This window comes from Henckelia pumila, unplaced genomic scaffold, assembly GCF_033568475.1.
Source record: "Henckelia pumila isolate YLH828 unplaced genomic scaffold, ASM3356847v2 CTG_461:::fragment_3, whole genome shotgun sequence".
NCBI classification, from domain to species: domain Eukaryota; kingdom Viridiplantae; phylum Streptophyta; class Magnoliopsida; order Lamiales; family Gesneriaceae; genus Henckelia; species Henckelia pumila.
Genome location: NW_027331831.1, coordinates 12,931,672 through 12,955,670, shown reverse-complemented (window position 1 = coordinate 12,955,670; position 23,999 = coordinate 12,931,672). Strand labels below are relative to the sequence as shown.

The following is a 23,999-nucleotide window of genomic DNA, read 5'->3' as shown; positions in this document are numbered from 1 at the left end:
TTCCTGAAAAGTATTTTTGAAATTTATTTTTTTTAAATTAAAATAAAAAATAGTATTATTATATGTATTAACAATCTAATGAAGTAACTTTCATTCTAATTAACTGTAATTCTAAGTTATTTTTTAATAAAATCAAAATTATCATATAAATTAATCAGTTTATTTTTATTTTTATTTTTTATGTTTTTTCATTACAAAAATGACATCCACTTTATAAATTGATATTTATTGTGTTTTTATGAATATTTGTTTAGAAAAACTTTATAATTTTTTGTACTTTTTAAAATTTTACAATTTTTTTTTCGTTATAAAGAAAGACTATAAGAGCACGAAATTGGAATTCCGAATTCATTTTGATTTTTTGGATATAATAAAATATAAAAATAAATGCACTTCTGGACAATTAAATTTGAATAATTTTATTTCGAACCCAGAAATGCTCATTATTTTATATTTAAAACCACGAGTAAAGTCTCTTATTCAGTATTAACAAAACAAAACTGATCAAGAAAAGTGACTCTTTTTTTAAAATCGTCAAGAAAAGTGACTTATACGTAGTTTTGTTTACATATAATTTAATGCTTTTGGATTTATATTTTACTAATTCATTTTGATATCTGTAAGTTTATCTATTCTATTAAATTTGAATATATTTTACTAACTAATTTTTAATTAATTTGTTGAGGTTTTGTTTTAAACTGTTGAATCAAACATATATAATCATCATTTTAGTTTTTTAAAATCTGGCATTGTTCTGTTGTAAATTAAAAAAAAATGTTGAACATTAAAGATTTGGATCATAAAAAAACAAATCTTATATAAACAAATCTTACTCATTGTCCCGATTTACGTGATTCTAATGACCTAAAATTTCTCCATTTGATTAAAAAATTTGTAAATTTATATATTTTTTCTCGTGCTTAAATTTAAGTATAAATAAGTAATATATTATTTATTTTATTATATTTTTATTAGAATTAAATATATTTTATTCGTGTATATGATTTATTTATTGAGTGTTGTTGTATTAATATATAATTTTTATATCAATTGTTTTCAAAAAAAGGGATAATTATTTAATAATGATTGAAAAATATCATTTTATTATATATTTATTAATTTTTTAAAAGTATATATTATATTTGAATATATAATTTATTAATGTGTAAAATATAAATATATTTAAAAATTACTACGATACTTAATTATTTCTTATAATTTATAATTAATATAAATTTATTTTTGCATTTTAATCAATAAAATAAAAACTTTGAAAAATAAAATGCGCGCTTAGTTGAATTTACTAAAAATAATTGGACTTAAAAACAATTTTATTAAAGGATAAAATCGAATTTTTAAATGGAGCGTGTACCAATTAAGACATTTTCAATTATTCATTTATTAATTTGACATTTTACCAATAGTTCGTGTACCAAAATGAATTTTACTCGAAAAATAATCCACTAGTTACAGGTTCATATACTTTTTATCGATTATCTAAGTATTAGAACTAGCATTATCAAAGGATGTGGGAAATTTTTTTGAAGTTAAAACATATTCTTCTAAAATATAACACATCAATTAAGAAATATTTCGGCAATATTCATTTCATCAAACACTCCATATGCAATCAATCTCTTTTTAATTGACCATGAACTATCAATTCAATGACAAGTAACTCTCATATAACAATGATTTTGTAATGGTCACTCCAAATATCGAAACATGTAGAAACATTATTTTGTAAATTATTAAATTAGTTTTTTTTTCACAAACTAATCTCTTAAATGTTCGAGTTAGTATAATACGTGGAACACTATTTGCAGCATGTTGTAGAGACCCATGAAATAAATCTTCAAAGCTAAATCAGATGCAATACTAAAAGAAAGATGTTATTCGAAAACAAATCTAGTCATCGATTCTCTTATTTGTGCATCTGAGTATTTAAATAGTTGAGAGTTTGTACCTCTATCAGAAGAAGAAAACCTGGATATTTGTTTTTGAGAATAATCATTTACCAAATTTCACTGGATAATTCGTCTCCACATGTAGGTACAACGAACCATAACCTCCATCCCACCACCTCTTTGAAATTTATAAAATACAGAGTAATATTTGCATTCTACACGAGTTTTCTTCGGCCGAAACCGTCACCTTCTGGAAATTCTTAGTGAAAATTGGTGATTTAAGTAGAGGAGTAGATATAATATTTGATGTTTGCACACTCTCTTGGGTATCAAATGTAACAAATGAATCATCGTCAGTAAACTCGATATAGCCGATATTGATATCAGAAGTTGTCACCTTCTCTTTACCTTTCCTTTGTGTGATGCACTTGAATCTTTCGTTAAATAATTTGTAAAGAAAAAGAATTATAATAGGAATACATAAAAAAATATGAATATATGATTTTTAGAAAGATTAAAACATAAATTTTAATCGTCAAATAAAATGATAGTTTATAACTTTATAAATCTTGTGTGAAGTATTTTTGGATAATGAATATCGGAGAAGTTTTTGATATATATGTCAAATTTCCAATTTGAATTTGAATTTGAATTTGAATTTAACTATCTATTATTGAGAGGAGCGTTTGCCGCTTTCATATCATTTAAGTCTAAATTCTGAAATTGAAAGCTGTCATTCTTTACAATCAATAAATTCTGAAATTTTTCCTCAAAAAAAAATAAATTCTGAAATTGATTCAACTTATTGATTGTGACGGCTTAATGATTTGTTTTTAATTAGAAATAATTGATATATAAAATTTTTGGTATAAAATATTATCAAATATGTGTGTTAACTCAATGGTCATGGGGTTGAATATTTATTTAAGAATGTTAAGAGTTTGATTTGAATCCTACATGTTTTTAACACTTCAATTTTTAGTTCATAAACCGTGAATAGGCAATTAACGGTCCCAGTCCAGGAACCGTAACCGGCCCGCCTATACACCGGCCGGTTCCGGTTCCGGTTCAAACCCATAGAACCGGGAGACGGTTAATTCCGGTCCGTCGACTCGGTTACGGTTACGGTTCCGGGCCGGATCAGACCATGGATATCTTCATTCCACTTAGCAAGAGAGAGCAACAATGGCGGCCGACGGCTCTGCAAACCCTTCCCCTGCTCCCAAAATCCTATTAGCGAAACCCGGACTCGTCACCTCCGGCAAATTCAACCGCGGCGGCGCAGACGAGGAGGCCGCGCTACGGTCGCGCCTTTCCTCTATTGCTTCACTCAACCTTCTGTCAGACACATGGGATTTCCAGATCGATCGACTTTTGCCAGTCAGTTCTCTTGCTTCCTCACACACACAATCGGTTCGCAGCAGTATTTTCATGGGTGGGTTTTCCATTTTATCTGATATTTTTGGGCACCTTGTGATTATTGTGCAGTTTCTAACGGAAAACGCGGAGTTTACTGTGGTGGGCGTGATTGGTCCGCCGGGGGTCGGGAAATCGACTATTTTGAATGAAATATATGGCTCTGATTCTTCCTCACCTGGTATGTGTTTCTAGTGTCATGGACTGGGATAATCGATGTCTCTTGCATTGAATCTTGGTACCGCTACTGTGATTTGATATTTAATGCAAATCTTGGATCGTGCTTAATCAATTGTATGCATATATGCAGGCATGCTGTCTCCTTTTGGGGTCGAATCGGAGGAAACAAGGGCAATGGCGAGGCATTGTACCGTCGGGATTGAACCGAGGATTTCTTCGGATAGGATTATACTTCTTGACACACAGGTTTAGAAATTGGTTGTTTTCCTTGGGTTTAGTTTGTTTATTGCGTGAGGTTTATAGGCTGTCACGAGCTGCATTTTCGGAGATGGTGTGATTAGGCGCTTACGATGTTATCTATCTGGTGCAGCCTGTATTCAGTCCCTCTGTTTTAGCTGAGATGATTCGGCCCGATGGGTCGTCTACAGTCACTGTAATTGCCGGAGAATCTCTATCTGCAGAATTAGCTCATGAAGTAATGAGTATCCAGGTAATCATGTTGTGATGTGCCACTTTGGAAGTTTTGTACCTTAATGCATTTTTGATTTTACCATCTATTTCCTTAAATCCGGCATGGCATCTGCAGTAGTGCTAAGTTGTTTTGAATACATTGAAGATATCTTGAAAGGAACATTTTTGTTTAATCTGCTGCAAGGAATTATTGTAGCTTGGCATTCTCCTCGCATCGATTTGCCATGTAATCATCGTGGTGTCCAATGGAGTTCGTGATGCTAGCATGTGGCGCTTGATGTCAACGGTATCCGTTTCTTCCACTTTCCTGTAACGTATCTTTGTGAAAATGCACTTTTTTTTCCTCGGGTGATTGTTGGTTTTTCGTAAGTTGGTCATCATCGTTTCAAAATCGGTTTATATTTATGGGAGGTGGTCTACTACGGCTATAAATTAGTTAGTCATTATCCTTTGATGTATTGATCCTGTGGCGTGATCAAGTATCATCATTGTTTTCATCTAGGTGGATTTGTTGAAACATGGCATACCCGACCCGTCTTGTGTGATGCATTCACATCCACAGAGCTCGAGTAACTTTGATAAAGTTCCACAGGGTGGGGAAGAGTACATTGCCACTCCAATTTTTGTACACACGAGGTGAGTTTATGACTTGATGTAATCTCTTTTTTCCACTAGCAGACTTTGCCGCAAATGAGTTGCAATCAAGATAACCGACTCACAAAAAATGTGAGCGTTTCTTTTCCGTATTTTGAACTGAACTTGGGATAAACATCGATTAAGATCATAAGATGTTTCTGATTTCATTTGTTCGTAGGGTTCGTGACCGGGATATCACCCCACATAATTTTTTAAGAATGAAAAAGGCGCTTGCAGAGTGTTTTCGCTCTTCTTCATTCACAAGATCAGAAGGCCAAAAGGATGGATCAAGAGAGTCTCAATCTTCAGCCACATCTTTTGAAAATCTGAAGGATAAGAATTCGGACCTGAAGTTGTTTCTTGTGCCATCCCAGGGTAAAGATGACTCCTCGAGGCCACAATACGAAAGCTATATGTGCGCTCTATGGAAAATAAGGGACCAGGTTACTTTCTCTCTCATCTTCATCACTTTTGCATACTTAAAAAATATTTGCACTAAATCGAAGCATTTCCTTTTTTTAAGAGTACCCAATTTCAAATTTGCAGGTTTTGTCCATGGGCGGGTCATCCTTTTCGAGGACTGTTTCTGAACGTGATTGGTTGAAGAATTCTGCCAAGATTTGGGAATTCATTAAGAATTCTCCAACAATTGGTGACTACTGCACGACACTAAAGAGCTATTACCTAGTTAGGAAGTAGCAGTCCCAGTTCCTTCGACTTGGTCTACTTTGTCTTTTTATCGTTGAATTTCATTGCACCAACTTATGTTCGCAAATGATGGAATATGGGAGGTTCATTGAGCAGTGCCCTGTTGATTCTTGTGAAAACTCGCGATCATTCGAATCATAGTTTGTTAAACAAAATTACAAACCATCAAAATAATCCATGCTACAATTTACTTTCAAGTTGTCTTACGTCCTGAACTAAATCTAATAAATTGACCGGAAAAGCTCGTGTACTGGTACAGTCTGTTTGCACTCCAGCATAGAGGTAATCTCCAGTTATGTGCACAGCCACCTACATTTAAACTTTAAAGCCCTCTATTTGTAGAACTCCAAGAGTCAGGTCCTTCGATTTGCACATTTCTAACTGCAAATGAATCCAAAAAATAAATGTAAGACGTCGATAAAAGATTTTGATTTTCCTCAATGGAACAGAGTGTGTACCATGTTGTAGTAAAACTTAGACAAATTCATGTTTAAATAACATGAACAGTTCGAAACAAGATTCACAACCTTAGAACTTCTTACGAATTGCACATTTGAGGTTCTAGAGGAACTTTGTCATAAATCAAAGGGATCTAGTATAGACAGTAGATAATCAATGGTGTTCTGATAAACAAAGAGTCGCATCCTAAATTTTCAAATTCAGGAACACCTGATTCTTTCTTAAGATACTATAAGAAAACGCATTATGGACAGATATGGTCATTTCGATCGCTAGAGAATCTGCATGCTAGAGTTGAGATTTCTGATATATATCTGATAATTGATGGAACACTAGAAAATAGAACGATAATTAGCAAGAGCCATTGCTTCTACAGTCCTAAAAATATGGTATTGGTATCCACATCAATAACCTAATCAACACTGCAAGTGTTGTAAGACTAAAGAAATCAGAAGAAACTGCATGGTATGAAAGGGAAACAGCATCCCTTTGAATAGTATCCGAATGTGCTGTGCTTACCCCATTTACTCCACCATGGCATCGCCTGAAACTTCTCCAGCCGGTTTTTGAGATTTCATATTGTTCTTGACTGTAAAAAAGGATCACAAAATTGACGAAAAAAAGCTGATGAATTCCAATCGTGAGCCATTAATAATGAGGAGAATGACTCCAAGAAACAAGTAACGAGCATTTACAAATACAGAATCACTATACCTTTCTTGTTCTTCTTCAACTGCTTCACTTTAAGTTTAGCACTCTTCTTCATGGAAAATTTAACAGAGCGTTTAGTGGCATCTTTTGAAGTCCCTGAAATTAAATCCACCACAAACAAATTTTAGGAAAATGTGTTGCTCTAATATAATTAGACTTCATCCGGATCTTCCTAATTACGGTTCGGGTTCAAATCCATTCTAAAGAAAGAAAAAAAACCATCCCCAATCTGATAAAAGCATTAAAAAAAAGTATCTGAAGCTAAGAAAAGATAAAAACATCAAGATTATACATTGTCATGCAATCTCACCGAATTCTCAACTTCTCACAGTAAGCAGCAATGATAAAGAATGAATTAATGGCAAGAATTCAAAGGCTGGCAAAATGTAACAAGCTAATTCAGCACATCATTGAAATAGCGAGATAGTTGTCACCATGATTCAGATTAAACATCGAAAATTTCAACGACGTACCATCAGCAACAGCCATCTCTACATCTTGCATCGTAATTAATCCTTTCTCCACTGCCTCCTTTTGCTCCTGTTTCCAAAACAAATACTAGATAAGTAATTAAAAGAAGAAGATATCAGTCATGACTCTAATTTACGGACCCGTCGCCATTTTTTCAAGAGCTTGCGCTTGCGTTTTCCGGAGATGGATAGCGGTTGAGGCTTGAGTTGCAGCTTTCCGGTGACGGGATCTCCGTGTACCTTCCTCTTCCACAGAGCGACGGCGGAGCGGCGGCGTTTCTGCACTTCGTTGAACTTTGCCATCTCCACGAGCTTCGATTTGTCCTCTTCTCCCACCCCTAAAACTCTCGTTTTGATACGGAAGGGGGGTGCTCTTATTGGGTTGGGCCCGTGTTAAGAAACAAACAACTTCCAGTTTGGGCCCAATTTAGAAGATGTCACAAATTTAAATTCTAATAGAGCAAAGTAGTTGGGCAAAATGACATGTTTTACTTGCCAAATTATTAGTTCGGGGTCTCACATTTTTTATTGGATTTTGTATGTATGCTAACACATTACATTGATATAGAAACTCTGTATCATGACTCAATTTTGTTAAATGGATTCCCGAATTGATATATAAAAAATATTAATTGTAAATATGAATTGGGTCGATTCGTCTCATACATACATATCCATGAAATCGTTTTATATGCCAATTTGTGAAATGGATCTCCTACAATACATGACCCGATCCAAACACAAAATCTGTTATGAGACTGTCTCACAAGCCACGTTTGTGATAAAAATATCCTATTCTACTCGACAGATAAAAAAAAACATTATTTTTTATACTTGCCTACTCAATATAAAAAACATAAAGCATCAGAATCTTAAGATCTCCAACATCTTTTACTCCTTTATTTATTTTCCAATTTCCAATATTTAGAGCACTGGTTTGCCTACCACCAATATTTTGCTATATTGTTCGTATTCATACATATTCTTATGTTTGATATTTATTATTTTCTAATTCGGCCAATAACAAAGATTTGGATACATGACCGACCTTTTTCCCTTTCATAAAATTTTGTAATAGTAAGAAACCAATGTTTAAATATATAATGTGTATTTTTTTTTTTTTTTTTGTGAAACACTTCTTATGTTGGAGCAGAAGATTCCACGCTCGAAGGATGTATACATATTGAACTTCTTATGGGTAACCAACCACAAGGTGGAAATTGCAAGGTCAGTTATTTGCGAAGATACTTCTTCAATCATCTATTGAGCACCACATCATTCCCAAAAGTTCTTTCATCGACTGTTAACATACATTCCGGACCCAAGAACGATGACGAAACCATGAGACTCTTAAAAATCAAATCAACACAGTGGGCTTGTCAATTTGAGGATGAGATAATCGCATGTTTTAAAACAAGTATATGGATGAATTTATTGACGAAATCCAGGATGGCTCCAGTTGGAGCTGGCTCTGATACATAACAAAGAATTATTCCTTTTTGGGTTGCCAGGGTTGGAATCTGGTCCAATCTCTTTGTCCGGGGTTAAGGCTATGTCCTTTGGAGTGATAGATGTATTCATCGCCCTCTCCGGAGAAGTTCTCCTTGTGTTCAACTCCATATCGTTTTGGTTTCAATAAGAGCAGCTACGTCAAATGCACTCTTATGTCAGCTTCTTTGCATATACGGTAAATTCAATTCAGTGATTACGGTCGGGTGGTAACTAACCTCATCTCCAGTATGATCAGTTATGTAATGAAGCCAGCCATGCCACTCTGGTGGGACTTGAGAAGCATTGTAACGATTCTTAGAAGCATATTCCACCCACCTATGTCTCCCTAATATTGAGTAACGAGCATAAATAATCAGTTCGCGATATAAAGCCTCAAGAGCTCTCAGAATGAGCAACAAAGGCACATACATCCTCAGAAAATACTTATCAGTTATCTCAACAAATGAAAGTCAGAATAATATACATATTTATAAATGTGTGTGTGTATCATAAGCTAGCGACTGTTCGATTTTTTCAATAAGTAGAGCGATGAGAATGATAACTGAAGCCTACAAAAAGAATGAGCAGAAGAGATATGCACAGAAAGGCCAGTGCTAACCATATTGGGTGTCTCCAAGTTTCTGATAGTACTTATTGCCAAATTTATCAACACCTACAAGTGTTGCTCCAATATTGTGAATCTTTGTCTGCCTGCATAAACAAAAACAAGAAATTGAATCGGTCAACAATCATTTACATTAGGCTAACCATCGAACATTCAGAGAAACAACAAGAGATGCCAATTTTTGCTCAGTTCTATTGAAAAGGTAAAAGCGGGAACCAGGTAAGCAAAACTGGATTGGCTTGTTTTATGATAAAAGACTCGAACAAAACTAATACAATCAGTTTAGCATACCAAACCATTAATAATTAAAAACCAAACCTAGGTTTCAACATGGTTCAGTTTGGATGACCAATTATATTGTTCAAATCAAATTTTTTACTATTTTTAAACATGATTTAAATTTTCTAAACTAGCTATAACAATAATAATAATAATAATAATAATAATAATAATAATAATAATAATAATAATAATAATAATAAATAGATAAATATAGGGGTGAGCAAAACCGGATTGGTTCGGTTTATTATAAAAATTCGAACTAAACCAATACTATCGGTTTTGCAAAATTACAAACAAAACCAAACCGTTGATAAGTAAAACCCAAACTTGGTTCGAGTTAGTTTGCATAATCAATTTAATTTTGTTCAAATAATTCTTTTGACTATTTTTAAACATTGTTTAAATTTGATAAACTAGTTATTAAAAAAATATAAACATCGATATGCATACACACAAAACAATTTTACAATCATAATGTATGATAATGACACTTAGAATCTCATTTTAAAAAATATAAATTCCCAAAATGAAGAAGTTCAGATTTTTTTTAATGAAAAAAAGGATGATGATAACAAATATTAATTTTATAGATTTTTGGCTGATTTTTGGATCTTCCACAACCGGAGGAAGTGGAGCAGGAGTGGTGGTAGAAAATCCTGAAGGAGATCAGTTCCATTATGCCGTCAAATTTCGATTTCCAGCATCAAATAATGAGGCAGAATACGAGACACTCATTATAGGAATCCAACTAGCTCTGGCCACTGGGGATGGAAAATTGATTGCTTATAGTGATTCGCAACTCGTGGTCAATCAAGTCCAAAGGACTTATGAGACCCAAGAAGACAACATGAAGTGGTATTTGGCTAGGGTGAAGGACCTCCTTATTCGTTTGGAGAGTTTTGAAATCACGCAAATACCACGAACCAAGAATGAGATAGCAGATCAACTAGCCAAACTCGGCAGCTCGGCGACAGGCATTGATAGCAGAAAAATCACCCTCATCACATGTGATAAAGAAATAGAAAAAGGAAGTCTCGACATCCTCTGCGCAAATCATGACGAGCCAAGTTGGAAGGACGAAATTGTCAAATATCTGTTAGAAGGAACACGTCCCGCAGAGCAGGCCAAAGCAAGAAAATTGATGATAAGAGCCGCGAGAATCACCTTAATAGATGGAGAACTATATAAAAAGGGATACTCGCAACCATACTTGAAATGTCTTGCGCCTGCTCAAGCAAACAAAGTGCTCAGGAAAAACACTCCGGCAAGGATACTTTTGGCCTACAATGAGGCAAGATGCGCTCGAGCTAGCAAGACGATGTAGGCCGTGTCAGGAGCATGCTAATCTTCAGCATCTACCAGCAACACCGCTTCAACCACTCGAAAGCCCATTGTTTTTTGCTCAATGGGGAATGGACCTGGTGGGGCCTTTTCCTCTCGCTGCTGGGCAAAGGAAGTTTCTCATTGTGGCTGTCGACTACTTCACTAAATGGGTCAAAGCAGAGCCACTTGCAAAAATTTATGAGAAAGAGGTGATTAATTTTATGTGAAAGAATATAGTGTGCCGATTCGGGATTTCGCGAGCGCTAGTATCCGACAATGGCACTCAGTTTTCCGGTGCCAAGTTGAAGGAATGGTGCCTAGGGCTGTCCATCCAACAATTCTTCACTTCTGTCGGACATCTACAGGCCAACGGATAGACCGAAGTAACCAATCGAACTATCCTACAGAATATCAAGACTCGAGTTGGGGAGGCCAATGGAAAATGGGTTGACAAAATACCCAGTGTCCTGTGGGCATAGTGTCCTGTGGGCATACAGGACCACTCCTCGAAGCTCGACTGGAAAATCTCCGTTTAACCTGGCATATGGGGCCGAAGTCATTGCTCCTGCAGAAATCGGAGAAGAATCGCTAAGTATAAAACATTACAATGTAGAGGGAAACCAGCAGGCTTTACGAGCATCCCTAGACCTCATTGACGAGCTGAGAGAAGGGGCATCGATGCGAGCAGCAAGGCATAGAGCTCGAATGGCAAAGGTATATGACAACCAGGTAAGGCCACTGACCTTTCAAGTTGGAGATCTGGTACTGAGAAGAGTGAACGCTCTGCGCTCAGTAGGAAAACTGGATCCCAAGTGAGAGTGACCATATAAAATAATCGGGATTGCCCGTGAACGGGCATACCATCTCCAACACCCCAATGGGAAAGTGTTGCCCAGGTCATAGAACATCGCAAACTTAAAGAAATATTTTCAGTAACCGTAGCCGGTTTTTCTTTTCAGTTATGCAGCAAAGTAATAATTCCGTAGTTGTAATACGTTTTGATATTAATAAAAGTTTTTACATGAGCATTGCATTATGCCTTCTCCCTCCGCAAGACAACAACATTATCAAATCGCATATATATATTTATATACTTAAAGCCTTATTAATTGTCACCAAACCCCGGTCGTCAAAAAACAAAAGTCACCTAAAGCATAAGAGGCTTGGCAGTCCAACTAAGGTACTTTGACACCGTAAGAGGTCAAGACGAACAAATCATAGAGTCCAGAAAACCCCCACCACCCACGAGGTAGGTGTGTGCTTTCCCAGAGACCAATAAACCTTGGGAACCTGATCAATTCCCAAGTAGTAGCGATGAATATAACAATAAAGCTACATTTTGAAAAAAACATAAAGCAAACCAAGTTATATAGCGAAATATAACGCAGAATCCAACTCCGAAAAACAGGTGCAATTCGTACATATCTTCTCTTTGTTGCCCGGGCTGCTCGCTTTTTTATATTTCTACATCTAGGATTCGACTTGTATCATGGATATTAAGTCCAAAAACTCAAGATCATCTAAAAGCGACTCCCTGCACACGGGAGAAATATCACAGATCAACGGGAGCATCATCACCCTGGAGGGAGTTCAAAGCCTCTATCATTTCGATATCACCGAATCATCAAGAGACAGAGCTACCCTCGGAACACCGGGCAGTCCCATATCAGGGTCTGGAACACCAGGGCCAATCATCTTGACCACGTCCTTCGGAACAAGCTGCTGGCGAAGGATGCGGCGGCTCTCCAATACCAACTCGTCATGGCTCACGTAGGCACGTCGGTAAACCTTCTCCTCAAAAGCAGCATATGCGCAGTAAGATTCAACAGTTCTCCTCTAAACTCCTCTACAACTGTAGCCCCGGAGGGAAAGATAAAAACTCAGCCCCAGTTTGCACCTCGGTATAATGCCTCTCGTAAAGGGCATTAAGCTCAGAACGAAGAGTTTCCCCCATTTTTCTCCTTCACGCCCAGCTTCTCCGGTCACTGACTAAGTTCCTCTTTCAGGCCAGTATTCTCCCCTCCCAAGCGGAGAATCTCTTCCTTCTCTCTAACCTCAGAGGCCTCCAGACGAGCAACATCTTTTTTCAGCGTGGCCAACTCCTGGAGCAGCTTGGCCTCGTCAGCCCGAACTTTGTCCTCTCGAGCCTCCAAGGCCCGTACGACAGACAAGATCTGAAACCGACAAGAGATACACATAAGAATATTATTAACAATATCAAGATAAGGGAAATAAACTCTTCAAGAATATCTGACAAGAGCCAAGGGCAATAGACTGGTTTAAGACCGAGGAGGATCGAGGGATCAAGTGGCTTAAATCATGATCCAATCTCAGTGTCGTTCTCGGGGGCTCTTTAATGAAAATTTTGATCATCGGTGCTTAGTTAGTGCTGGTACTATTTAGGTTTTTTTTTTGCGCGTGCCATCATTAATTTGTCATATCTACTACTTATATTTGTTCTGTTCTGACCATTTTTTATATGTATGCAATCTCCCTTGCAGGTAACCAGGTTGACCTGAGTAAGCTCCGCCATCGGGAGAATACTTCCGGCCGTCCTCTTCCTTGGAGTGGGCCGAAACACAGGGGGAGTGAAAGAGATGCAACTGGTCATGCCGGTGTGTTAGTTCCTCGTCCTGGAGAGAGCCGGCGCACGGTACTGCGGGGCCGCCAAGGCCATAGTACCCCCTTCTTGCCTGATGAGAGAGCTCCGGGTGTTAGTGTTGTTGAGCACCGGAGAGGACGGGTAAGTGGGCGACAAGAGCCAAGGACAATAGACTGGTGTAAGACCGAGGAGGATCGAGGGATCAAGTGACTTAAATCATGATCCCCCACTACCTTGGCCCCCCGCCTGAGTCTGATCTCGCGAAGAAACTTCGAGAGGCTTCCTCCTCTTCGGCGAGGAAAGCAAGACCACACCCCTTGTTCCTGGATGGGGTGAATAGAAACGGTGCAGAGTCATTCTGGGACTCTAGTGACTTTGAGATTGGCCTCAGGCGGGGGGCCAAGGTAGTGGGGGATCATGATTTAAGTCACTTGATCCCTCAATCCTCCTCGGTCTTACACCAGTCTATTGTCCTTGGCTCTTGTCAAGTATTTTTGAAGAGTTTATTTTTCTTATCTTGATATTGTTAATAATGTTCTAATGTGTATCTCTTGTCGGTTTCAGATCTTGTCTGCCGTACACGCCTTGGAGGCTCGAAAGGACAAGGTTCGGGCTGACGAGGCCAAGCTGCTCCAAGAGTTGGCCAGGCTGAAAAAAGATGTTGTTCGTCTGGAGGCCTCTGAGGTTGGAGCGAAGGAGGAGATTCTCCGCTTGGGAGGGGAGAATACTGGCCTGCAGGAGGAACTTAGTCAGTGGCCGGAGAAGCTGGATGTGAAGGAGAAAGAGGAGGAAACTCTTCATTCTGAGCTTAATGCCCTTTACGAGAGGCATTATACCGAGGTGCAGACTGGGGCTGGGTTTTTATCTTCCCCTCCGGGGCTACAGTTGCAAAGGAGAAGACTGTTGAATTTTACTGTGCATCTGCTGCTTTTGAGAAGGAGGTTTACCGGCATGCCTACGCGATCCATGACGAGTTGGTACTGGAGAGCCGCCGCATCCTTCGCCACCAGCTTGTTCCGGAGGACGTGGTCAAGATGATTGGTCCTGGTGTTCCAGACCCTGATATGGGACTGCCCGGTGTTCCGAGAGTAGCTGCGTCTCTTGATGATTTCGGTGATATCGAAATCATAGAGGCTTTTAACTCCCTCCAGGGTGATGATGCTCCCGTTGATCTGTGATATTTCTCCCGTGTGCAGGGAGTCGCTTTTAGATGATCTTGAGTTTTTGGACTTACTACCTTAGTTTCTTTCCGGCTCCTGCGAGAACGATATTTTGATCTTTATATCTTGCACCTGTTTTTCGGAGTTGGATTCTGCGTTATATTTCGCTATATAACTTGGTTTGTTTTACGCTTGTTTCAAAATATAGCTTTATTGTTATATTAATCGCTAGTAATTGGAAATTGAACAGGTTCCCAAGGTTTATTGGTCTTTGGGAAAGTACACACCTACCTCGTGGGTGGTGGGGGTTTCCTGGACTCATGATTTGTTCGTCTTGACCTCTTACGGTGTCAAAGTACCTTAGTTGGGCTGCCAAGCCTCTTATGCTTTAGGTGACTTTTGTTTTTTGACGACTGGGGTTTGGTGACGATTAATAAGGCTTTAAGTATATAAATATATATGTGCGATTTGATCATGTTGTTGCCTTGCGGAGGAAGAAGACATAATGCGATGCTCATATAAAAACTTTTATTAATATCGAAACGTATTACAACTACGAAATTATTACTTTGCTGCATCACTGAAAAGAAAAACCGGCTACGGGTTACTGAAAATATTTCTTTAAGTTTGCGATGTTCCATGACCTGGGCAGCACTTTCCCATTGGGGTGTTGGAGATGGTATGCCCCTTCACGGGCAATCCCGATTATTTTATATGGTCACTCCCACTTGGGACCCAGTTTTCCTACTGAGCGCAGAACGTCCATTCTTCTCAGTACCAGATCTCCAACTTGAAAGGTCAGTGGTCTTACCTGGTTGTCATATACCTTTGCCATTCGAGCTCTATGCCTTGCTGCTCGCACCGATGCCCCTTTTCTCAGCTCCTCAATGAGGTCTAGGGATGCTCGTAAAGCCTGCTGGTTTTCCTCTACATTGTAATGCTTTATCCTTAGCGATTTTTCTCCGATTTCTGCAGGAGCAATGACTTCGGCCCCATATATCACGCTATTTAGGGAAAACTCAAGATCATCTAAAAGCGACTCCCTGCACACGAGAGAAATATCACAGATCACCCGGAGCATCATCACCCTGGAGGGAGTTCAAAGCCTCTATGATTTCGATATCACCGAAATCATCAAGAGACGCAGCTACCCTCGGAACCACCGAAAGATCGAAAGTCAAAGGCCACTCGCCTCTCAAAAAACCAAGAAAACACGGAGGCACCCTCCTCCGGAGATAAATCAGCGGCCACCTTATCCCCATTTGTTGATGCTTTTCACCATGGCTATCGGATTTACCCCATCCGAAACCTCAACCCAAAAAAGAAAAAAAAACGACAACGAAGCACAAAACAGGGGAAAAGAAGGAAAAAAGGCTCGCGTATAAGCAATAAATAAAGCTTGCAAAGAGAAAGAATACATTAATAGAAAAGAGGCAAAACGTACAAAAGGAAGAAATAGAGTAAAAAACTAATACCTGACATTTCTTTGAATTAGAGGTGAGCTTTAAAGAGGTAGGTACATTCCCCTCTTTTATAGGTTTCTCCAAAAAAATATGTATAAAAAATGAATAGTTGAATAAAAATATAGTTTTGGATAAAATCGAGAGTAAGGGGCCTATGATGGGTATAAGTATATTTTTAATATATAAATAAATTAAGTAGGCCAATTTACGATAATCACATTTTTAAAGGACTAATTCTTTATTTGGGAGTCCTGAAAGGTTAATTTGCATTTTTAGACCTTACTAAGTTTAATTGCCAATTTTCAAGGCCTTAGAGGGTTAATGTGTAATTTAACTCAATTTGGTCTATAAATACCATTCAAGCTATCCATTTGAGGGAAGTGACTCTTTGGTTTACAAAAAGCTCTCTGCTCTCCTGTTTTGTGTGGAGGTGATCGCTGACTTGAGCGTCGCAGGATTTTCGCCGGGTGACTACCCGGCGAATCTAACGTGTGTTCATGAATCAGGTGACAACCCCAAAAAAGATCGTACGACTTCTTCAGGTGACCAAAGGAGTTCGCCTTCTTTAGGTGACCGAGGAATCAGGAGATCAGGAGAACGTACGACTTTCCGATTTGTTTGCTGATTAGGGAGACGATTGTTTTGCTCGCATCAATACCCAAGAGTGATAAGCCCTTGAGAGAATCTAGATGTCGAGGGAGGGGGAATTAATTGTAAGGGAAAAGGGAAGGTTCTGCAGTTTATCATTTTCCTTATTGTTTCTCTGATTGAGATTAGCGGAGCTAGGGGAAGGAACAACTGTTTTTTCAGTTTACATATTATCGATATAGAATTACATTTCCTATTTGTGTGTGTATCATATTCTTGTATCACTCTTCTCTGTTATTTTGTGGCTATTTAACCAGTAAGCTAACAAAAGGTGAAGGCAACTAGTAGGATCCGGGGATCAGGGAGGCTGAAAAGTGTGCAATGAGTCGTTATGTGTTGTGTTAAAGTCTGACCCCTTGCACAAGTTCCGCTTTGTATAATGATGATTGCAGTTTATTCTGGTAGACTGGGCTATATAAAAAAGTAGTTCATAAAGAATTTGAGTTGTGCGAAATATTACTTCTTCTTCAATGAGTTCAGAACTTTAGATTACAGATAACCAGACACCAAGTTAGGGCCGGCAAATGTCCCAAATAACACGCATCTTTTCTCTGTTGTTTTCCTGACTGATTCTGATACAATGCCTCAGGGTTATCTGTCACTACCCATGATTTCTAAAGGTTCGACGATATATTTTCCAGTTTCTTGCTAAAGGCAGCCTAAATACCCAGATAACGAAAGAATTTCCAGGCCATTGTATGCATTTTACACATGACAAGAAAGCAACAATCTTAATCTGTTGCTTCACACACAAACCTCAGGTCCAGCCTTTCCACACATGAAACCATTAATCTAATTATTTATGCTCATACAAAAGATGCCCTATCAGTAAACCAAAAGCATACTTCAGAATGAATCACAGACCAATGTGATCCACTCATGTATGGAAATGTTTAGGTTCACGCACCAGTTGTCAATTTAATCTTTGAAAGCTGGATATGATGTACTATCATCAAATAGTACTTTTATATATATATATATATATATATATATATATATATATACATATATTAATGAAATTTGTTTATCATCAAAACATAACACTGATAATCCATTACACTCAAAGGAACTACCTATTATCTACAGCCTAACAGTCAACAAATAATCTCAATAACACATATATATTAAATGTGCGCCACACAAATTAGATTATATTTCACCGTTGTTCAGCATTATACGTTATCAATACTACATTTTAAGTTAGAACGCCTCAAGTTTGGTCTATATGATGCGTCAAAAATTCAATTTACGAATATGAAGTTATAACATAGGGTCCCAGAACACTACTAACATGAGATTTCCATCCAGAAGAGCGCTCCTGCAGAGAACAAAAAAAAAAACATAAATCAGTGGAGCACATTAAAAAAATAATAAGAACATCAGAAATCATCCCAGATTTCAAGCTGAAAAGGGTAAATATAAAAACCATACAACTCATCAAATCACAGGTTCATTCAATAATATGGTTGGCATTCGACCAAAAGTAGCTAGTAAAACAATTTATTTCAGGATTTCTGCAAACCACGCTTCCACTGCAGTGATTTTTAAATCCTGAAGCCTAGAACTAAACAACAAATCGACAAATCAAACACACAGGGAAAGAACTCAGGATGTGCAAAAACTCATTTGATCGTATCCGGATCCAAAATTCTCGATCGTCGCGAAGATGGATCGAAAAATGAAGCAAAAACATGGATAATTAGAAAGAGAGGTGGAGACTAACAGGAATCCTTCATCTCTGAGCTCGCGAATGAAACCTCCAACACCTTTTTCTCTGATCGATTTCAGAGCGCTTCTCACCACCGACGCCATTGCTGAGTCCGTCTCTTTGCTAAGGGCAGCGAGCTTGTCTCTGGGTTGAATTGAACCCACAAAAATGCCTAGAGCGCTTTTGATGAAATATAAAGTCGTGGGTACGTTTTTTGTGAGATTAATTCGTTTCAATTTTTTATTTTTATTTTTGGGTTCGATAAGCTTATATTTATGGCCCATTTGGCCTTTCGGCTCGACTTTACTATACTCGTATACAAAATGGGCATTAGGCACCTCCAATGAAGGTTTAAAATTTAAAGTTTCAAATATGACTAAAAAATAATGAACTCACTAATATCGTGGGGCAATGGGTTTATCTGATTGTATGTTGTTGTTTGTACTTTTAATTTTCAGACAATGTAATGTTATGATCTAAATTTTTGTAATGTGTTTTTTTTGCAAATAACATTATTTTACTTTTATGTCGAATATTTTTTAATGAAATACATATAATCATTAAATTTACTTTGTTAATAATAAAAAAGGCATCCGAAACTGACATAGAATATAATAATTGAACTCATGCTAAGAATTTAAATCTCATAGTTTGTTACTGCTATTGTTTGTTCGGAGAAATCAATTTGAATTTGACATTGAATTGTTACCTAAACATTGGATTCAATTTGAATATGACATCCTCTCAAAAAAAAATTGAATATGACATTGAATGTGACAATTTGAAATCAATTTGAATCTGACATTATTATCGAATTGTCACCTACCACTAGGGGATGATGACGGGATGGGTTTTCCCAAACCCGAGACCCGTCCCGCCAAAAATAATCGAACCCGGACCCGTCCCACCTCTTTTTTAACCCCGACCCGCCTCAAAATCCAACGGTCCACACGCTAATGTAAAATAAGTATTATATATGTAGTATTATATAATTACAGTACATTTATTTAATATAATATATTATATATGTATTATATATGTGTTGTGGGGGGCGGGTTCGGACGGGTCTACCCAAACCCTGAACCCTCCTTGGACCCGTTGACTAGACCCGTCCCAGACGAGGTGGGTTTCACACGAGGTCAGGTTTAATTAAACTCAGTCTATTATTGAGTTTAATAATAGAAGACGTTACAAAGTATAGGTACAAACTAGCTGTTAAATAATGGTTATATAATCAAGAGCATACTTCACATTCTTACACTAAAAACATTGATACGTTCGTATATAAAAAAATGTTTGCAGATCACAATTAATTCTCCACCATCGGCAGTGACGATGACTTCTTTGAAACAGCGATGAACAGTGACACATACGAACGAATGATGAAAATAATACTCCAGCAACAACAAATGTTTCTTGGGGCAGCACGAAGTTCTTTTAGTGGATCGAAGAGGATAAAATATACGAAACGAGACCGCGAAGCCGCATACACTCGTGTTGTGAATGATTATTTCACCGAATAACTAGTATGGAGCAACGATGTATTCCGCTGACGTTTTCGGATGCAAAGAAAGTTATTCTTGCGCATAGTCAATGCATTGGAAAGCCATAATGAATATTCTTACCGGAGAGTCGATGCAAAGTCAAGAAATGACTTTTCACCACTTCAAAAATGCATTGTTACTATCCGTCAATTGGCATATGAAGGTCCTGCAGATCTACGAGTTGCTGAAACAACAATCGTCGATTGCTTGTTCAACTTTCATCGATGTGTGATTGAAGTATTTGGTGGCCGATACCTTCGAAGGCCATGTGCTGATGATAAAAAACGTTTGCTTGAAATACACCTGCAGATATAGATTCTCTGGCATGTTGGGTAGTCTTTATTGCATGCATTGGGAATGAAAAAACTGTCCAGTCACTTGAAAATATCAATTTACACGAGGTGACCACAATGTCCCCACAATAATGTTTGAAGCGGTCGCGTATGCAAACTTCATGGATTTTGCATGCTTTTTTTGGTGTCACGATATCAATTAATGATATTAACGTACTTAACCAATCACCTCTGTTTAACGATGTGCTGCAAGAAAATGCACATGAGATAAACTTTAAGATAAATGACATGCAATATACACATGAGATATTACTTAACGTATGTAATCTATTCGGAGAGGGCAACATTTGTCAAGAGTTTTCCGTGCCCTCGGGACCCTGAGATAAATAAATTCAAGGAAATGCAGGAGGCTACACGAAAGGATTTCGAGCAGGCATTCAGGGTTCTGTTATCTCGTTGGGCAATAATCAGAGGTCCAGTGAGATTTTGATACAAGAATAAATTGAAAGATATCATGTATACGTGTATTATTTTGCATATTATGATTGTTGAGAATGAGAGAGATACATAACCCAATTGGTCGAATCGACACATCGATGACACTTTTCCAGAGATAATCCACAACGCGAACGAGAATTTAATAAATACTAGTGACCGCAGAGCGTGTGCAATATAATATATATTAGCGATTGTGACACATGATCGCTTGATAATTTGATACATAAATTAGAGAGAAGTTGTAAAATAATTTTGTAAATAATTTAATAGGAATTGATAAAAGATGAAATTTGAAAAAAAAGATAAAGATAAAATGAGATAAGTCTGTTAGAGAAAAGCGAGGATAATTTAGTAATTTAAGATCTAACATAAAAGATATGTGTGTTAAATTTAGGGGTAAAATGAGAAGAATTTTTGGTGTGATTCGATACACCAAAATCGGTTAGTCTAAGGGGTTAAACTATTATAATATAGTATAGATATCAAGAGAAATAACGATCTATTTGATAATTACTGATAAAAAAAATACATCATCAAATTCGAGCCGACTTAGTTGAACACACATGAGAACACAACGCCAACAATTAATTATTTTATATTTTATTTTATGAATTATTTGTAATTTTTTTATTCTGCTTTTTTTTTGAATTTCTAAATAAAATTTCGATATTGTCCTCGTTATAGTATTTTTTTATAATTATTAAAAATTTATTAAATTATTATTTAGACCCAAGATCACGGTAATCTTAGGAAGGATTGATTAAACATAAAAATTTATTTTGTTTAATCTTTTTCTTTTACAAAAAATATAAAAAGTTTACCGGGACCAATTAAACAAATCTAGATTCAAAACAAATACCCACAATACTCTAAAAGCCATTTTTAGGCATAAATGAGTTGAAGGGTAGTACATGAATCAGATTTACTTAATATTAACCCCGAACCTTATAAAATTTTTAACCATCCTTCAGATCACCATAAATCTCAAACCATTTCAATACCATGATCATTTTGTAGGAAATGCTCAAGCAATAAAAGAAAAAATTAAATAAAACTTAAAATAAAAGGGAAAGAACTTACAAAAATTGTTACCAAGAAGCTTCAGATTTTATTTGCAGAATTGTTTTTATTGCAAGAGAGAGAAAGAAAAAGAGGCGAACAAACTCAAGCGTGCCTATCTATTAACAAAGCACACCTATTTATAGGAAGAGCCGGACATAAAACCCCGGATTCCAAAATAAAATAACAACAGTGACATATCACTTATAATACTTTATAAAAGTATCCACTTTCTTTATAAAAGTTAAAACTTTTGACTAAATATTCTCTTAACTTAATCTTGACTTTATTGTCTCTTTCAATTTTTCAAAGGTGTCTTCAATGTCTTCAATATCATGATCTTCCGAGATATCATCTTCTGGGTCTTGGGCATCTTGCATCATATTTATGAATTGGTTCATGCTTTTGTCACTATTATTAGACTTCATAGATTTTTCTGACTTTGAGTCTTAAGATCCAATATTTTGGAACAAATCTTTTTTCATTTCTTCAATGTACAACTCCACCATTTTTTTTTGGAGTAGATATTTGAATATTTTTGGGTGATTATTTGAAAAGGACTAAGTGATTCTTTTTCTTTTTCTTTATCCTTTTTATCAAATTCATTTTGGTAATGGGAAATAGTTTCTTCCATTTTTTCGATGATGTCAATGCCATATAATGCTCCTGTTGCTGGATCATTTCTTAATAATTTTTTTTCAAAATTTAGTATAACTTATCCTCCAGATACAAGGAATGCCTTCATTTGTAAAACCAAATTTTGTTTGCCATTTCCAAATTCATGGAATACCATATTCAATAAAAAAATTTACAAAATAGATTATTATCTATCCAGTTTTCTGAAAATTGTTTTGTAATTACTGGAGAATATTTTATCCAGTTTTCCATATGCTCCTTGAATGTTTCATGGAGAATTGTCGTGGGTGGGTCAAAGAATTGCCACCATTGAAGAAACCAATTTGGAATCTCATTGTAGGAATTATTTTCACAAATTTTTAAGAACCAAGAATGTTTCTTTTTTGAATTTTTATAAAACAATGTATTATAAAAACTTTGAATATAATTCCAATAATTGAATTTAAAATTGGTTTGTCTTTCAGGACTGTAGAATTCTTTTTCGGTGAAAGGAGATATGCCCCATTCTTCAATAGATATAATCTTTTTGACAATAAATTTAAAAAAATCATAATTACTCTGTTGCTGGGTATTACCGCAAAAATGGGTTATTTCCACTGTTTTTGTTGAAATCAAGAGGGTTTCATAAAACCTCGTGGCTTATAAATTCCATGTATACATGAAGTATTATTCAAATATTTTTTCATGATATGCCACGGATTTTCTTTGAATTTCTCATCTTTTTCTTCTATTAGAAGAATTATTTTCTTCTTTTTATTTTTAGTATATGATAGTAAATCATGTTAATCATCTTTTGCAATATTTGCATAAATTCTGAGGAATCAGGTATTACCTTGTCTTTATTCCTTTGTTTTAGAAATTCTTGAAATTCATCATGTAAAGGATCATTTTGCTGGATAGTATTACTTCCAGAAGAAGAGTTTGAAATAGATTGGCCTAGAAGACGTTGATTTCCGAATTGGGCAATAATCTTTGGAGAACTGCCAATATAATTTGGTGGTTTATTAGGGGGTTTTCCCCTTCCTCCTCTCCCTCTTTAAGAGGAAAATTTACATGGACCCCTGTTCATTCCTGTCATCATTGAATAGATATTCACGGGTTAAGAAATCAGGAAGATAATTTTCTTCTCCTTTTTTATATATAATGTCAAAATCAAAAGGAGCTAAATTAGCTTGCCATTTAGCAAACATTTGCTTAGAAACATCATGTTTAAAATCTTTATTAAACATATATTTTGCAGATTTGCAGTCTGTTTTAATAATAAATTTATGATTATAAAGATCATCCTGAAATTTCAGAATACATTTAACAATAGAAAAAATTTCTTTTGCAACTGTAGAATAATTTTTCTGGGCAGAATTCCATTTTCCAGAATGAAATCTAACTAAATATTCTTCTTTACTCTGGGGTTTTAATTGTTTTAAAATATCTCCAAAGCCTATGCCAGAGGCATCAGTTTCAACATTTTTTTCCCAGTCAGGATTAGAAATCATTAAGCAAGGAATATGTTTAATATTTTCCTTAATTCTTCTTACAGAATTAGTATGTTGTTCTGTCCATGGGAAGGATTTTTCTTAAGCCTATCATCTAAAATAGCAGTATCATTGGATAAATTTTTAATATAGGCAGATATATAATTTAAACTACCTAAAAATCTTTGTAATTGTGTTTTATCAGTAATAATGTCGGGAAATTTATTACCAAATTTT

General features: G+C 36.3%; 3 protein-coding genes across 4 annotated transcripts; 1 reads left to right on the top strand and 2 right to left on the bottom strand.

Moving 5' to 3' along the window:
* Window positions 1–2,979: 2,979 nt before the first annotated feature.
* On the top strand, window positions 2,980–5,316 carry LOC140871783 (uncharacterized). The gene is made up of 8 exons (XM_073274476.1): window positions 2,980–3,287; window positions 3,396–3,504; window positions 3,634–3,749; window positions 3,874–3,993; window positions 4,171–4,260; window positions 4,477–4,610; window positions 4,789–5,053; window positions 5,157–5,316. The coding sequence occupies exons 1-8, from the start codon at window positions 3,093–3,095 to the stop codon at window positions 5,307–5,309; spliced, it is 1,182 nt and encodes a 393-aa protein (XP_073130577.1). The 5' UTR covers window positions 2,980–3,092; the 3' UTR covers window positions 5,310–5,316.
* A 105-nt stretch (window positions 5,317–5,421) lies between these two features.
* On the bottom strand, window positions 5,422–7,307 carry LOC140871784 (uncharacterized). Of its 2 annotated transcripts, none has more exons than XM_073274478.1 (5): window positions 7,100–7,307; window positions 6,962–7,028; window positions 6,492–6,584; window positions 6,297–6,366; window positions 5,422–5,695 (listed from the first exon to the last, which is right to left on the bottom strand). In XM_073274478.1, exons 1-4 carry the CDS (start codon window positions 7,259–7,261, stop codon window positions 6,302–6,304), a joined length of 387 nt encoding a protein of 128 aa, XP_073130579.1. In that variant the 5' UTR covers window positions 7,262–7,307; the 3' UTR covers window positions 5,422–5,695; window positions 6,297–6,301. The 2 variants fall into 2 exon arrangements, with proteins under 2 accessions (XP_073130579.1, XP_073130578.1); XM_073274477.1 differs by having other exon boundaries at window positions 5,422–5,699; window positions 7,100–7,305.
* An 867-nt stretch (window positions 7,308–8,174) lies between these two features.
* LOC140872168 (probable NADH dehydrogenase [ubiquinone] 1 alpha subcomplex subunit 12) lies at window positions 8,175–18,489 on the bottom strand. Its single transcript, XM_073274951.1, has 6 exons — window positions 18,471–18,489; window positions 18,276–18,412; window positions 17,844–17,870; window positions 9,069–9,160; window positions 8,686–8,795; window positions 8,175–8,603 (listed from the first exon to the last, which is right to left on the bottom strand). Exons 2-6 carry the CDS (start codon window positions 18,362–18,364, stop codon window positions 8,448–8,450), a joined length of 474 nt encoding a protein of 157 aa, XP_073131052.1. The 5' UTR covers window positions 18,365–18,412; window positions 18,471–18,489; the 3' UTR covers window positions 8,175–8,447.
* Window positions 18,490–23,999: the final 5,510 nt, after the last annotated feature.